Source organism: Geospiza fortis, unplaced genomic scaffold, assembly GCF_000277835.1.
Source record: "Geospiza fortis unplaced genomic scaffold, GeoFor_1.0 scaffold59, whole genome shotgun sequence".
Taxonomy (NCBI): domain Eukaryota; kingdom Metazoa; phylum Chordata; class Aves; order Passeriformes; family Thraupidae; genus Geospiza; species Geospiza fortis.
The window spans coordinates 53,112-70,143 of NW_005054381.1; the positions used below are offsets into that span (position 1 = coordinate 53,112).

The 17,032-nt window shown below is 51.4% G+C and overlaps 1 protein-coding gene across 2 annotated transcripts in view; it reads right to left on the reverse strand.

Moving 5' to 3' along the window:
- Positions 1–17,032, reverse strand: part of STX1A (syntaxin 1A) — a 49,995-nt gene that overhangs the window by 4,113 nt on the left and 28,850 nt on the right. For both annotated transcript variants that reach the window (XR_004082170.1, XM_005425123.2), the window contains exons 3-5: positions 10,923–10,997; positions 5,450–5,523; positions 3,893–4,001 (exon numbers count right to left, since the gene is read on the reverse strand). Coding sequence is in view for 1 of the 2 variants with exons in the window: in XM_005425123.2 (XP_005425180.1) it covers positions 3,893–4,001; positions 5,450–5,523; positions 10,923–10,997 (258 nt within the window). In the remaining variant the exon portion in view is untranslated. The remainder of the gene's footprint in view (positions 1–3,892; positions 4,002–5,449; positions 5,524–10,922; positions 10,998–17,032) is intronic.

A 17,032-nucleotide genomic window follows, 5' to 3' on the forward strand; every position in this document is an offset into this window, starting at 1 on the left:
GCACCGAGTGTCTGTGAAGGAGCAGGGAGGGGTAAGGAGCCACAGGCAGGTGTGCTCTGGACAAACCCTGTCCCCATTGCCATGAGGACACTGGGCTCAGCTGCCCTGCCCAGGTTCTGGCCCTGCTGCTGTAGCCATGGCACAACAAGCAAGGCACAACTTCCCAAGAATATTTCTGGGATTCGCATTCTCTAAACCTCAGAGAAAGAAGAAACGCTTTTCTCATACATCATCCTTGAAAAAACGCAGAAAAATGAAGTAAAAAAACCACCACCTGCAAATTGTTTATACTTAACAAGTTATCACATCCTTACAACTCCCTAAAAGTTCTCACAAGCTGCTGTGAGAAACATTTGCTGTTTCTCTCTCTCTGTCCCATAGCATCCACATCCAACCACCAGAAGCCAGGCTCTGTCCTGCCCCCTCCATGTCTCTGGGGGCCTCCAGCCCCATGGCTCCTCTAAAAACAATTCACCCACACCTGGAGAAAAATGTGGTTCCTTCCCTTCCCCACCCCATGCAGAGAGAGATTCTGATGCCTCCATGGGTGGCACTGATCCCTGCATTAAGTGCAGTGAATTTCCTGGGCTAACAGCCATGAGGGACACATGGAGTTACAGCCAGACAGATGGAGATGCTGGGCAGGACACTGGGGGCTGCCCAGTGGGATGGGGAGGGTGAGCAGGTCACCTGGGACAGGGCAGGTGACACCCACTGGTGTGAGCAGGGCAGGCAGGCAGGAACAGCTGATGAAGTGACTCCCCCAAGCCTGAGGGAACCAAAACCTGCAGAGCAGGGCTGGGGCCTGCAGATGCTCCCCTGTGACATGCCCCTGCGGCCTGTGGCACTGAAAAGGACAACAGCATCCTCCAGGATGGGTCCAGGGCACCTCAGAGTGGGGAAACAGGGCAGAGCCCAGCACAGCTCTGACACATGGGCAGAGGCTGGAGCTCTGTGTGAGGCTGGTCTAGACAACCACGACCTGGTAGTGACCCCAAAGCCCTGAGAAGCTGCTGGTTGGAGTCCCAAAAACAACCTGAGGGGGTTCACAGATGCATGTGAGGCTGAGCTTTGCCACTGTGTACTCACAGATTTCAGGATCAGTCAAGCTCCCACCTTCCCCAGCTCTGAGAGGGGGCCCCAGAGAAGGGCCCCCAGAGGAGAAGGGTCCCCAGCTCATTTCTACACACCACTACATGTTTTAGAGTGACAGAGCACCACTCCCACCACGGATGATCCACCACAAGCCTTGCCAGCTTTTCTTGCTGTTGGCTCCTCGCTCTGGGCTGACCCTGCCCTGCTCCCAGGAAAGGAGAACAAGGGACCAAGCAGCACAAATTTCTAAACCCTCCTGTGGATGTGCCCAGCTCTGAGCAGTCACTGCCCAGCTGCTGTCCATGGAGAGCAGCTTGCTCTGCCAAATGCCAGCTCTTGAGACAGGAGATGCCACATCCCTGATGGGCAGAGGTGGGATGGGATGTGGGAATCACATCCTCATCCTCTCCCTCCTGCTGCCTCACTGCCCTAATGCAGAGCACAGGTAAAAGCAGCACTGAGGTGAAGGATGAGAGCAAATCCCATGGATTAACAGCTGGGCAGGCACTGCTGGCCTGGCACAGCTGCTCAGGAAGAACTTGCTTTAATGCTGAGCCAAGCCTGGGGCATGGAGGCTGCATCTCACCCACACCACCAGCACAGCACCTGCCAAACAATCACCAATTGTTTAACATAACCAACCTGCAGGACCTCAGAGGACCTCCCAGGAAAGCCACTGCCTCATAACTGGGCTCCATGGTTTGGCTTCCTGGCCTGTCATCAGCTCCTGCACAGCACTAAAATCAGCTCTAAGTGTCCTGGGTACCTGCCTGATCTGCTGCTCCCATTCCCACAGGGCCCTGGCACAGCCAGAAATGGCAGTGAAAGGATGGAGCCACTGCAAGGCAGCACCGAGGGAGAAGAGCCTGGGGGAACACTCCTGCCCCAAAATTTGGTGAAACACTGGAAAATCCTGAGCATTGGACCTGTGCCTCCCTAGAGAGCTCCAGAGTACACCTGCCTCTTACTTGGCATCTCCAGCAATTAAAGTTTCTTGGGGAGAAGCAGCTCTGCCAACAAGAGAAGAAGGAGGAGCAAACTCAGCCCTAAAGGTGGCAAGGAGAGAACAGAGAGAGACAATGCCCAGGTCACTGCAAACTCTGGGACAGGTGAATGTGAAACCACTGAGGAGACTTCAAAGCACAGTAAAGGCCCTGTAATGCTCAGCTGGACAGAGTGACCATCCCTAGTGACCAGCTCCCAGGGCATGGGGCAGGAGCAGCCCTGCCAGGGTGTGGGGGAAGCTCCCAGGGAAGCCTCTGGTGCCACAGCTCAGTGCCAGAGCCCAGCTGACACTGGATGGCAGTCTGTCCAATCCTGCATGCAGATGCCTATAAATAGGGAAGCAGCTCAGGGCTGAAGGAGTCCAATGGTCCATGGCCAAATGAGGGCTCAGCTGGGCTCTCCAGGCTGGCAGCACCCCTGGGCTGGCAGCATCCCTGCTCCCAGCAGCATCCCTGCACAAGCACCTGCAGAGCCACAGCTGGGGCTCACACTGAGGACAAGGCACCTTCCCCAGGCTGGGATCCTCTGCCTGGAGCTGGCTTTTCAACACTTATAGACACAAGTCAGGAGAAGGGAGTGCTCCCATCCCAAGAATTCCCTTCCCTGTTTCCATGTTTAGCTAAGTTCATCCATGAAGAAGAGCACCCCGAGGAAGGACAAGCACACACAGGAATCAGGAATTCCTGTGAGCTTCTTTGAATTAAAAATTAGCTGCAAACACAGAAGGAATCCCTCTCCTTGTGATCCCCGTGCTCTCTCTGCAGCATTTTGGGGTATAATTTGCTGGAAGCACTTTGCCACAGGAACTCAAGGTCCCACCCCACAGGAGCTGTGTTCCAGCCACTCCCAGGGGCTCCTGTGCATCCCAGGAGCTCTGCCCAGCTGTGGGAGTGTCGCCCTGATTTTTTAAGATTTTCTAAGCCTTCTGATGTTGACATTCTTGTAGCGAACTTTCTCACACACTTTCTGTAAATAACTCATTGTTTTGCATTCTTTTATGGAGGAGGAGAAATTTGATGGACTGTTGGTTTGTACAGTGTCATTGGAGAGGTGGCACTGTCACCCTCCAATCCACTGTCATTTCTGGAAAACTATAAATGTTGGAGTCAGAAAATAAACTTCCCTTTCTCTGAATGATCACATTCACTCCTCCCTCAGGGGACACCTGCTGATAACAGCTATTGAATGTCCCTGCATGGCTGATAAGAACTACAGCATCCCACTGGGAGATGTGAGCCCAGAGGGAGGAGCCAAGCATTGCTACCTGGATATAATCTGGAGATCCTGGAACACCAGCACAGCTTCTCCACTGGATTTCCCAGAGGAACAGCAGCTGCCTCTTCCCCTGGATCTCCAGAGGCAGAGACTGCACCTTTCTCCAGGATCCCTGCTCCAGCAGAACCACCCCTGACACTGCAGGAGGGCTGAGCCACAATTCCAATGGGATTGCTGCCAACACCCTGACCCACAGGGTGTCAGGCTGGGTTCTGACTCTGTCAGTGCTGTTTTGGTTTACTGCATTGTTTATTTTATCCTTTTAATTTTTTCTTCCCTATTAAAGAACTGTTATTTCCTGCTCCCATATTTTTTGCCTGAGAGCCCCTTAATTTAAAATTTACAGCAATTTGGAGGGGTGGGGAGGGTGCACATTTTCCATTCCAGGGGAGGCTCCTGCCTTCCTTAGCAGACTCCTGTCTTTCCAAACCGAGACAGGGAGCAGCTCTGCTCCACTGGGAGTGTTCAGGCCGTGGCACACAGGGCCCTGTGCCCCATGGCAGGGTTGGTTACTCACTGATCTCCAGCTGCCTCTGGATCCGGCCCTTGCAGCGCTCCCGGTAGTCGGTCTGCGTGGCGTTGTACTCCGACATCACCTCCACGAACTTGCGGGACAGCGTGGAGTGCTGGGGGGGACACAAGGGGACAGCAGGCTCAGAGTGCCACAGACATGTTTCATGAAAAATCCTTTTGCTAGGGATCTTTTCTCCTGAGAAGCTGAGAGGCCTCAGGAACGAAATGTAAACAATGATTATCTGCTGCTGTGGAATGCAACAGGTGCATCTGTGATTGGTCCATGTGAGTTGTTTCTAATTAATGGCCAATCACAGCCCAGCTGGCTCAGACTGTCTGGTCAGTCACAAGATTTTATTATCATTCCTTTCCTTGCTAGCCTTCTGATGAAATCCTTTCTTCTATTCTTTTATAATATATTATTTCAATAGAATCATAATATATAACATATGTGTTATATATTCTATATATTATTCTTATATAGTATATATGTATTATATATTCTATTCTTTTATAATCTATCATTTCAATAGAATTCTTTTATTCTTCTATAATATATAATTTTCTTTTAATATAATATATATAATAAAATAATAAATCAGCCTTCTGAAACATCCCTCTGGATACTGGGGAGACAAACACTGCAGGAGCTCAGGGACCAGCCAAGTCAGAAGCCAAAGCTCCACAGTGGAGCAGTGTCACATTGCCCACCTCAGGGCTCTGTGCCATGGCCAAGAGGTGTCCCCTGTACTCAGGGAAATGCTAAGAATTGCCCAGATTGCAAGAAAACTTCCCAACTCCCTGACTGAGGGAGTTTGGGTTTCTCAGCCTGTGCATAAATCCCCTGTGAGAGCCACAGATCTACATCTGGATCCCAGCCCAGCTGATAAAGAGCAGCACTGGCTGCCCCTGTTGCCTTTATCCCTTTAATGGTTTGCTAAAACACATCCCTGGTTGCAGAACAAGGCTCTGAGATGCTTTGTGTTCACCCACACCTCCCAGACTGCTCTGCAGTGATGCAAGGACAGATTCCAGGCTGGAGCAATGGCTGCACTCCACCAGGTGCTCTCTCACCAAAGCAGCACCAGGAAGCAGAAATTACACACCAGCTCTGCATGGCTGGGCAGGAGAACAGAGCTCCAGGCAGAGAAATCCACTCCATAGCCAAGCACAGGCCTGTTGTCATCTTATTGCAGGGGTTCCATACTGCTGTCTCCTATCACAATAGCTTCACACCTTCTTGGTGTTTTCTCATGGGCATCTCCTCAGAGCACTGACTTTCTTCCTCACAAAGCAGTCAACAAACTCCAGCTCCCTTCTCACCCAGCCACCCCACTCTTTTATAGCATCTTCTTCTCACTGGTCACAGCTGCGGCCTGTTAAAGTCAGGCCTGCTCCTAATCTTTGCTAATTGGCCCAGCTGCAGCTCCTTAGGGGTGAGATCACTTTCTACACTATCTTTATTTTCTTATGTTCTATCCCTCTGCACAGGCCTCCTCTCCAGCACTTCTGGGACCCCTGAGCTGCCCCTTGCACCCTCCCCTCCCCGTCAGAGGCTCACCTGAGTTTTCCTTATCCGCAGGTCGGCCGATGACCTGTTCAGCCCCTCCTCTTGTTCGATGCTCTGCTCGATGCCTGAAGGGCACAAGGACACATTAGTTTGTTGTTTTGGTGTGATTTCAGGGTTTACCTCAGAACCTCAGGTCCCTCCCCTGAAGATTCCCTCCCAGGTGTGTCAGTCACCTCTCCTTTCCCCTCCCAGCACTGTCTGTCAGTCCTGGAATTCCAGAGGGGCACTGAGTGATTGGCAGATCCAAAGGATGCCCTCTACCCCTGGGGGGCATTGGGCCATCCAGGTGTCCTTTGTCCCTTTGTCCCTCCCCTCCTGTCCCTGCTTGGTGGCTCCCGACCCCTTCCCTGCCCTCTCCCCGGGGTTCAAAGGAGCAGCAGCCACGGGCTCAGGGAGTTCTGTTGGAGCTGGGGCTGCATTCAGAGGCCTGTGGGCCAGAATAAAGCTCTGGATCCAAACCCTCCATCAGAACCGACTCCTTTCCTTCACCATGGCCTTAAAGCTTCTCCACAGAGGGAAACCTGAGGAGCAGCCCCTGTTATGGGGGGAAGCTCCATCCCAGCACCCCCAGAGCTCCTGCAGGCCTGGACTTGTCACCATGTGCTCAGCTGCAGCATCCAGCCAGCCAAAAGTGTCTGTGGGGGAAACACCACACACCCATAGAGCCAAAAGTGTCTGTGGGGGAAACACCACACACCCATAGAGCCAAAAGTGTCTGTGGGGGAAACACCACACACCCATAGAGCCAAAAGTGTCTGTGGGGGAAACACCACACACCCATAGAGCCAAAAGTGTCTGTGGGGGAAACACCACACACCCATAGAGCCAAAAGTGTCTGTGGGGGAAACACCACACACCCATAGAGCCAAAAGTGTCTGTGGGGGAAACACCACACACCCATAGAGCCAAAAGTGTCTGTGGGGGAAACACCACACACCCATAGAGCCAAAAGTGTCTGTGGGGGAAACACCACACACCCATAGAGCCAAAAGTGTCTGGGGGTGAAACACCACAGTTGCCACTATTTGGTTCAGCCTGAGGGCCAGACAAGCTCAGGCACGTCCTGTCTGGCTATAATGGTAATTATTCCAATAGTTTGTGCTCTTTGGAGAACAACCACTGAATCACTCAGGCTGTAAAAGACCTCCAAAATAATCAAATCCAACCTTCCACTGATTACCTCAAGCCCATGAAGCCACTCTGCCAAATGGCACATGTGCTCATTTTTGGAGCACTTCCAGGGATGGTGACTCCACCACTTTGCCAGAGTGGCTGCTCCAGTGCTTAACCAAAGGGAAGGGATTGCTTGCCAAAGGGACTGTGGAACACTGGATCAAGGGGCAGCTGGTGCTGGGCACTTCCCAAACCCTGACTCCAGCGTTCAGCCTGGCAGCAAAGCTCTGTTCCATGACTGCAAAGCACCTGGTGCCTGGCCCCTGGCTGTGATTTGGGGCTGAAAGGGCAGCACTGTCACCCCCAGGCTGCTGAGCCAGGATTTCCACACAAAATCAATGTTGTGCTTAGGTCTGACTGCCAGCATTCAAACAAACTGGAGAGCTGTTTCCATCAGAGAGGCAGAAGGAGAAAATCCAGAGCTGAAGTGGCTCTGCAAAATACCAAACCTCAAAACTCCTGCAGGGAACCAAAACTCAGCAGCTCCTCCATGTGCCTCGAGTGGCACAGGGAGGACTCACCATGGTGGCAGGAGTGCTGGGCAGCCATGGAGCAGCACAGGGATCTGCCCCTTTAATTAGGAAGGTAATTGACATGAAGCCCTCACTACCCAAAGCCTGAGGGCCATGGCAGGGAGGAGCAGGGCCATGTCCCACGGTGCTGTGGGCTGCAGTGTCGCAGACATCTTTTATGAAAAATCCTTTCCTTAGGATTTTTCCTCCTGAGAAGCTGAGAGGCCTCAGGAACAAAATGTAAACAATGATTATCTGCTGCTGTGGAATGCAACAGGTGCATCTGTGATTGGTCTCATGTGGTTGTTTCTAATTAATGGCCAATCACAGTCAGCTGGCTCGGCCTCTGTCCCAGCCACCAGCCTTTGTTACTCATTCCGTTCCTTTTCTATTCTTAGCTAGCCTTCTGATGAAATCCTTTCTTCTATTCTTTAATATACTTTTAATATAATATATATCATAAAATAATAAATCAAGCCTTCTGAAACATGGAGTCAGATCCTCATCTTCCCTCATCCTGGGACCCCTGTGAACACTGTCACACTGCAGAGCTGGCACAGAGCAGGACCAGCAATCCTGCCCCATCCCTGGCAGTGCCCCAGGCCAGGTTAGACAGGGCTTGCAGCAGCCTGGAGTAGTGGGAGGTGTCCCTGCCCATGGCAGGGGATGAAATGAGATTACCTTTAAGGCCTGTTCCCACTCAAACCATCCCATCATTCCAGGATCCTATGAAACCTGCTCCTCAGGGCCAGCTCAGGACATACTAACTCAAAGATTTGATTTCAGGGGATTATAAAACTTGGAAGAAAGCTGTCATCAGCAGTCTGGCCAGTGCGCAGGGACACACACCTCCACCTGAACCAGCCAGGTGAGCTGGTGGCATGTTGGAACTCAGGACATCCCTCTGGGTGTCCAGAGCTGCTGGGACCCTGCCAGGGGGCTCAGAGACCCTCGCACACAGCCCAGAACACCTGTGGGTTTGATTATGACCTGCGGAGCAAATTACCAGCTTTGTATGAAGACCTGAAAGCCACAGAAGTTTAAGCAGTGTAATAATAAAATTATCACTAGGTGAAAAAGTAGATTTTGGGGTTTTTAGAACAGGGGTTTTGGGGACAAGATGGAGGGACTTGGGCATGTCCAGCCTTTCTTCTTCTTCTCTACCTCCATCTTCTGCTGTGATGTTGGCACTTTGGGATTGGTTTAGAATAGAAGCTCACTGTCTAACATAAATGATAGGTATTGGGAAGTTATTGTAAACATTGTATATGTAGTTTGTAGTAAAAAGACATAACACCGCCTCGGGGGCAGGCAGAGTGCCTCTGTCTGTCCTGCTGAGCGGACCTCGGCTGGGCAGGAGAAAAATTTTTACAGATAAGAAACAATAAACAACTCTGAGACCGAAAACTGAAGAACTCCGAGTCATTCTCTGAACGTGCGGGCCAAACCAGAGACTGTTCACCTGTCTCGGGGCTGTGATAAACTGCAACCTCCCAAGATCTTGGCATCCCTGGGTGGGCAGTGTCAAAGATTGCATGCAAGATGCTTTCCATTACCATCTGTATGGCTGATTACCTTGTCAAGTGGGCAGTTTGCCTTATCTCTCTCTTTGAGTGACCACAATCACACCTCCCTCGGGAGGGGACATTGCTGATAACAGACTATTGAATGTCACTGCATGACTGATAAGAACTACAGCATCCCATTGGGAGATGTGAGCCCAGAGGGAGGAGCCAAGCATTGCTACCCGGATATAATCTGGGATTCTGAAACTCCAGCATGGCTTTTCTCCACGGGATTCCCCAAGGAACAGCAGCTGCTTTTTCCTCCACTGGATCTCCAAAGGAAAGACTACATCCTTCTCTACAGATCCTCCTTGCTCCAACAGAACCACACCTGATACTTCAGAGGACTGCAGCCACATTTTCAATCGGACTGCCACCAACATCCTGACCCACAGGGTGTCAGGTTGGGTTCTGACTCTGTCAGTGTTGTTCTAGTGGACTGCATTGTTTATTTTATTCTTTTTTTTTCTTCCCTATTAAAGAACTGTTATTTCCTGCTCCCATATTTTTGCCTGAGAGCCCCTTAATTTAAAATTAGAGCAATTCGGAGGGGTGGGGAGGGTTTACATTCTCCATTTCAGGGGAGGCTCCTGCCTTCCTTAGCAGACTCCTGTCTTTCCAAACCAAGACAGCACACTGATAAGCCTCTTGGCAAGCAGCCAGAATGGCATCCCTGGAATCTGGCTGAAGACCTCATTCCCAACACTGGTATCCCACAGCTCTCAGAGCTCAGCTGTCCCCAGCACTCTCCATCCTCGATCAGTCCCTCCAGCCCAGCACAGGGCAGGTTCCTCCTGCAGCAGGGCTCACCCCCAGCACAGCTCAGTGCATTTCATCAGTCCCTGGGCCTCCTGCACACCCACACAGAGCACTCCCCATTCCCATGGCATGGTATTGGCAAACACTGGGCATTTCTGATAACTAATAAAATCCCATTTTCCCAAGAAGCTAGCAGTCAGAATTAGCCCCTGCATGAGTAATGTCTGGCCTGAAGAAGTCAGTTTGTTATCAGCAGCTGTTGTTTTTGATCAGCCCTGACTGTTTTCTGTCATTGATCATGCTGGCCAGGAGGCAATTTGGGACACAGCACAAGCAGCAGTCATCTGCTGCTCCAGGTAAACATGACAGCAAGAGAGGCTTTTCTGGAAGCAGGAAACAGGAGCCTGTCCTGCAATCCTTCAGGCTTTCAAAGTCCCTTAAAAAACACTGAACAACACACTTATGGAAAAGGATTTTTGTTTTCTCAAGGCCAAACCCTATCACCAGGGATCCAGTGTGTCCAGGGCCATAGGAATGGATCCCCTGGACTGTGGAATAGATAAGATATTCCTGGCTCTCCTTTCTGGCTCCTTCTGTGTTAGGAGGACAGAGGGAGCATGGGAACAAGGAGTACAGGTCTCCTGGCCCACACATGGGACATGGCCACACCAGGGGCGACCAAATACAGGGCTCTGGTCATATCTGAGTCCTCCAGGACTGCCAGACTCCCACAAAACCCTGGGATTAGTGAGGACACTGCTGCCTTGGGGGAACCACCAGCTCCTCTCCTACCCCTCAGACACAGCCAGGTCCTCTGCACCAGTGGACCTGACCAAAACCCCAGACTGATGTCCAAGACCACCACAGGCAAATTCAAGGTGCCAGGGGTGACCTGCCTCCTGTCTCAAGCCATCCTCTTGGACTCCCTCAGTCCCCTGGGGCTCAGTCTTGGAATTCTGGGTTGTCTGAGTGCTCCAGCACAACCCTGACCATCAGCGGGTTGACACCACCTTGTTCTCACACCTCAGAGACTGACTGACTCCTCCAATAGTGGAAATTGAGGGTCACATCCTGCAGCACATCCCACAGCAGCACCTCCTCACCCACCCAGACCCGAACAGAACCTTTGGCCAAGCTGGGGGTTTGCCCAGGCTCCAAGCCCTGCCAGAGGGGTGGCACAGGACTCACTCAGAGCCCACCAGCTGCTCCTGGCCCCACTCCCTCAATCCCATTCTGGGAACGAGGCACGAGGGGGCAAATTCACAAAGGGCAAACAAAAGCATCTGGAGGGTACAGCAGGGAGGGAAGGTGATGCTGATCCTTGGGAGTATTTCCAGCCTGGAACAAGAGTGCTCCATGCAGAGCCAGAGCTCCATGCCAGGCTCTTTAGTTTAGTTTAGTTTAGTTTAGTTTAGTTTAGTTTAGTTTAGTTTAGTTCAGTTTGTCACCACTCACTCTTTAGTTTGGAGCGCACTTTGTTCGCCGTCTTCTTGATGTCAGACATCAGCTCCTCCAGCTCCTCTTTCGTTTCTGCGGAGAGAGCAAAGAGCAAACATGGGTGTGCTGCAGCCACCACTGAAATCTGCTGCCCTGCAGAGGGTAGAGACCAGGGCTGGGAGCCCTTCAACCCCCTAAGTGGAAGGATTTCCAACCCCTGACTGAAAACACTCCCAATTCCCAGACTGGGAGCACTCCCACAATCCAGGCTGGGAAAATTTCCATCTCCAGACTGGGACTACTCCCCCAATCCAGACTGGGATAATTTCCCCATCCAGACTGGGAGCTCTCCCACATCCAGACTGGGAGCACTCCCACCCCCAGACTGGGAGCACTCCCACATCCAGACTGGGAACACTCCCAATTCCCAGACTGGGAGCACTCCCACAATCCAGGCTGGGAAAATTTCCACCCCCAGACTGGGAGCACTTGCATCCCCAGACTGGGAGTGCTCCCACAATTCAGACTGGGAAAATTTCCACCCCCAGACTCGGAGCACTCTCACAATCTAGGTGGGAACACTTCCACCACCCCATGCTCCATCCTGGACACTCCTCACACTCCTGAGACCTCCAGCTGCTTCCAGCTCTGGGGCCCTAACACAAGAGTTAAATTGAACAGGAATACAAGAATGAGGTCAGGTTAGACATGGGGAGGAAATGTCAGACCGTGAGGGTGGTGAGCCCTGGCACAGGGTGCCCAGAGCAGCTGGGGCTGCCCCTGGATCCCTGGCTGTGCCCAAGGCCAGGCTGGACAGGGCTGGGAGCACCTGGGACAGTGGGAGGTGTCCCTGCCAGGGCAGGGGATGGAATCTTTCAAATCCCCTTCAATCCCTGTGACTCTGTGATCACATCCAGGTTCCTCTCCCAGAAACCAGCCTGTCCTGAAAGGAGCCAGGATTTGCAGCCGTGCCCCTCAGCAATCTGTGCTTCAGGAACTGCCAGAGCCCCTGGAGCAGCAGCAGGGCTGGAGCAGGGGCACAACCCCAAACCCAGATCATTGTGACCCCCCTGGGGTCTGCCAGTGCAGCTCTCCCTGCTGCCACCCCAGCACTCCCTCTTGATTTTGATGAGATCAAGACTTAATTAAATAAAACTTAGTTTAATAGAGCTGAGGCATATTGACTGACTCATGTCAATGGTTCTGATGCCAGCTGCCAGTCACAGGCATAATTAGAAAATCCTGATGATGGGAATGTTCTGGGGGAAGGTCCTATCATTCTGGCAGCTATAAGCATCCCCATCCCTGAGCTACAAGCTTCAGCACTATTGGGAAAAGGAGAGAAGGAACACATTTGTGAAGTTCTTCACCCCAGGATATTTGCTGTAGAACAGGCACAAATGCAGTGGCAGGAATAGGACACTTGCAGTTTAAATTCTCATTTAAGTGACTAATTTTTTTCCCATTCTTAAAAAAAAACTTGTAATAATAAGAAATAAAGAGATAATAAGAAATAAAGAAATAATAAGAAATGGTAATGTGAAGAAATTACTTGAAAGAATTTATAGGAAATATAAAAATTTCCAATAATAGGAAAGTAATAAAAATAAGAAACTGTTATAATAAGAAATTAAAAACTGTAATAATAAGGAATTAAAAATTATTTCTTAATAAAGAAATAAACCAGCCTGGGCTGAGTAACTTCCTGCAACCATCCAGGCTGGGTAAGCAGACAGGACCAGGAGTACAGGAGACAAGAGGAGACAAGAGGAGACAAGAGGAGACAAGAGGAGACAAGAGGCCATGGGCACAGGGATGGGCTGGGAGCTGGGATTGCTCACCTGGGATAAGGAGAGCCAAGGGGGTCCCTACACCTGTCTGAGACCACCCTGCAGGAGGGTGGAGAGAACCTGGGGCCAGGTGTCCTGCTGGTCCCTGGAGGTGACAATCAGCTTCCTACTGAAGCTTGGGGGTGCACAGGGAGAGGACAAGCAGTGCTGGGGCAAGCAAAATGCAAATTAGATATTGAGAAGAAAAACATCCATGATGGTGGCCAAATACCAGATGCAGAGAGGCTGAGGGATGTCTGTGGGATGTCTGTCCCTATGGATGTTCTGCACAAGGCTGGGTGAAGGCTGGAGGGGACTGGCCAGGGGCCTCCAAGGTCCTTCCCACCCATATCCACCTTCAATTCTACTGAACAATTTCTCATAACTCACTGCCATGAGCTTTCCCTTCTCCTGTCAGTTCAGGCTGAGGGATCCCCCCTCTCTCCTGCTCCGAGACCTCACCTGCAGACCTGCTTCCAGCCCTGGAGTCCCCAGGCCAGGAAGGATGTGGAGCTACTGGAGCAAGTGCAGAGGAGGCCACAGAGATGCTCTGAGGGCTGGAGCCCCCTCTGGAGCCAGGCTGGGAGAGCTGGGGGTGCTCAGCCTGGACAAGAGAAGGTCTCAAGAGTCCCTTCCAGTGTCTAATGGAGACAGGAGAGCTGGAGAGGGACTTGGGACAAGGGATGGAGGGACAGGACACAGGGAATGGCTTCCCACTGCCAGAGGGCAGGGATAGATGGGATATTGGGAAGAGATTTCTCCCTGTGAGGGTGCTGAGGCCCTGGCACAGGTGCCCAGAGCAGCTGTGGCTGCCCCTGGATCCCTGGAGTGTTCAAGGCCAGGTTGGACAGGGCTTGACCAGCCTGGGATAGTGGAAGGTGTCCCTGCCATGGCAGGGGGATGAGATGAGATATGAGATGAGATGAGATATGAGATGGTCTTGAAGGTCCATTATGAGCTGTGACACGCTGCTGTGAAGCTGCCACTGAGGACACACAGGACAAGGTCAGAGCACAGCCTGTGCAGGCCACTCAGGGAGGCAGCAAGGGCCACAGGACCCCACTGGTGGAAGGAGGGGACAGGGATAGGGCTGGATGCCTTCCCTCAAAACATTTCCAACTGAGCAGCATGAAGAACACTCCTTCTGGCTGGATTTGAGTCACAGGCCGTGTGAGGATTACTTGGCGGCCTGGCAGGCACAGGCTGCCCAGACAATTATTTTCACATGCACAGTGTCTGTTTAAGTGACTCACTGAGATTATTTAACCATTCCCAGCCAGGGACACACAGCCACGGGAAGCTGGAGTACCACAACACTGCCGTGCCAGGGCCAGCAGCCCTTCATGCCAGAGGGGCACTGAGGGGGCACATGGGATGTTCCAGAGCATGAGCCAAGCTCCCCACATCCCATAGCTCAGCCAGGATGTCCTCCCCATTCCCACTAGCACTGAGAGCAGAGATGTCCATGCCCATGGCCACGTGTGCCCAGTCTCTGCTGGGAGGGAGGAGTCTTTGGTCCAAGGTCGAGTCTTAGACCCCTGAGGAGCCCCAGGGCCTGCTGTGCCCTGCCTGGGAGGGAGCCCAGGCGGTGCAGGGAGCAGGCAGGGGTGCAGGCAGGGCACAAACTCTTCCTCCTGCCTCTGCCAACAGCTAATGAGGCCCCTGTCTGACAGAGAGCAGACACTCAGCCCAGGCTGGTGACACTGCAGGCAGGCAGGAACGGGAAGGCAAAAGCAGATAGGAGCAGGCAGGAGCAGGCAGAGCAGGCGGGAGCAGGCAGGAATAGGCAGGAATAGGCAGGAGCAGGGAGGAGCAGGCAGGAACAGGCAGGAATAGGCAGGAACAGGCAGGAATAGGCAGGAACAGGCAGGAATAGGCAGGAACAGGCAGGAATAGGCAGGAACAGGCAGGAATAGGCAGGAACAGGCAGGAATAGGCAGGAACAGGCAGGAATAGGCAGGAACAGGCAGGAATAGGCAGGAACAGGCAGGAATAGGCAGGAACAGGCAGGAATAGGCAGGAACAGGCAGGAATAGGCAGGAACAGGCAGGAATAGGCAGGAACAGGCAGGAATAGGCAGGAACAGGCAGGAATAGGCAGGAACAGGCAGGAATAGGCAGGAACAGGCAGGAATAGGCAGGAACAGGCAGGAATAGGCAGGAACAGGCAGGAATAGGCAGGAACAGGCAGGAATAGGCAGGAACAGGCAGGAGCAGGCAGAGCAGGAAGGAGCAGGAAAGAGCAGGCAGGAGCAGGCAGGTGCTGGCAGGCACAGACCTCCACCCTTCACAGGTACTGTCACTCGATCTCTCTGGACATCATGGTGACAGTGACTTTGCTTACAAGGTGCTCAGCCCTTGACTCTTTGCTGGCATTAAGAAATTTCACTTCGGCTACCTTCAAGTCTTTACTGACAATAACCAACAAACATCATTGAGAAAAGTGCAATTCCAAGCTAATTCCCAGCTGAGTTACCTGGCAAAGCTGGAAGGATCTTTTTGGCAAAGATTTAGCTCTTTCAATAAAAAATGAAAGAAGATTGTGTGAACAGTTTCTTGAAGAAAATTTTAAACAAATAAAGCTTTCTTGTTTATCTAGGAACTTTCATTTAAGGAATGTTGGATATTTTTTAAAGATGAATGCAAAGAGGAAGCACAGAACTGAAAGCCTCACAAGGATCTGATCTCTGGGAACAAATAGTAAGGAATCCTTCCTAGGAAGTCTATGGAGTTGTCACAAACATCTTCCATAGTGTTTCATGGCCTTAAAGCAACGCAAATGAAATCTGTTTTAAAAGCCACTAAAGATGAGATTGGCTAGAAAGGTCCTGTACCTGGGTCAGGGCAATCTCCAGGGCCAGCACAGACTGGGTGATGGATGGATGGATGGATGGATGGATGGATGGATGGATGGATGGATGGATGGATGGATGGATGGATGGATGGATGGATGGATGGAGAGCAGCTCTGTGGAGAAGGACTTTCTAGCTGAAGTCCCATTTGCCAAAAGAAATTTGGGACATCAGTGACCTCTGTGCAGTCCTTCAGTTCCCAAAGGCTGACATTTATTCTTGGAAACAGAGCTCAGAGTTTCACATTGCAACTTATTGATTCAAGCTGTGGGAAACAAGAACAAAAGCATCAGATGCTGACTCAACCCCTTCCTAATTTTCTAGAATTTTTTTCAACTCTGACCAACACAACCATTTGCAGCAGGTATGACAGAATAGGGAGCAGGCAGAGGAGGACAGGAGAGAACTGCTCAGCCCCTGCATCCCACCCTCAGCAGGGGCACCCAAACAAACCAGCAAAATTCATGCAAGAAAAGGGCTGTGGATGGCTGCTCCCACCAGCTGCAAATGTGCCCATCTGTCAGAGCTTCTCAGCCCTGCAGCATCAGCCCCAAAGTTGCCCTCCTGGAGCAATCAGCTGGCTGATGAGCAAACACTCCTTCCCTGCCCATGGCCTTCTCCTGCCTTCCCTATGGCTCTCCTTCCATTCATCCTGTTAGCTCCAGGACAGCACTACAGAACCCAATCCCTCCACTGCCTGCTCCCACTCTCCCACACACCAACCCTTGGCAGCTCCAGGATGGACACAGGGCACTTGAGATGCCCACAGACACTGAGGGCACAGGTACCAACTAAAGCTCCTCAGCTCTATTTTTACAACACTGACTGCTCTCATCATCTTACCTTTCTTAGTTCTCCCAATCGAACCCCACTTTGAATACTCCACTATTTTACTCAGAAGCAAGGTCAGTTTAATCAGTCAATAATTACCCACCTCATTCCCTCTCTCTTTAGAATCAATGCTCTTCTACCTCCCAAGCTCCCAGTGTCCACTAGGTATGCCAGAAATTATTGGAAATCAACACTAATGGCAAAGGCACCATCTTACTCAGCTCCTGGAAAACTTCCCAATCAATACCTTCAGGCAGACTGAATCCAGCAGTGCCTATTTTTGGTATCAACTGTTTAGCAACAAACTGATTTACTGCTGGAATGTTGGAATTTATTCAGCAAAAGATAAATAATGTATTTCCCCAAAAAAGGGAAGTGTTTCCCATATGTTTGTGTCCTTTCTGCATTATTCTCCCATTTTCCTTTACTACTGCACCAAAATGATTGAGAGATTCTGCTCTTCTGTAAGCATCTCAAGAAAACTTCAGCTTGTCCTTCAGGCCACTGCTGGTGGTTTTCTGGCTCCCTGTGAGTCCCAGCTCCAGTTTCTGTGACACTGGGAGAAGGTGGGAAAATATTCTCCCCCTCACCACCCATGGGAGAACACAGGCAAACGT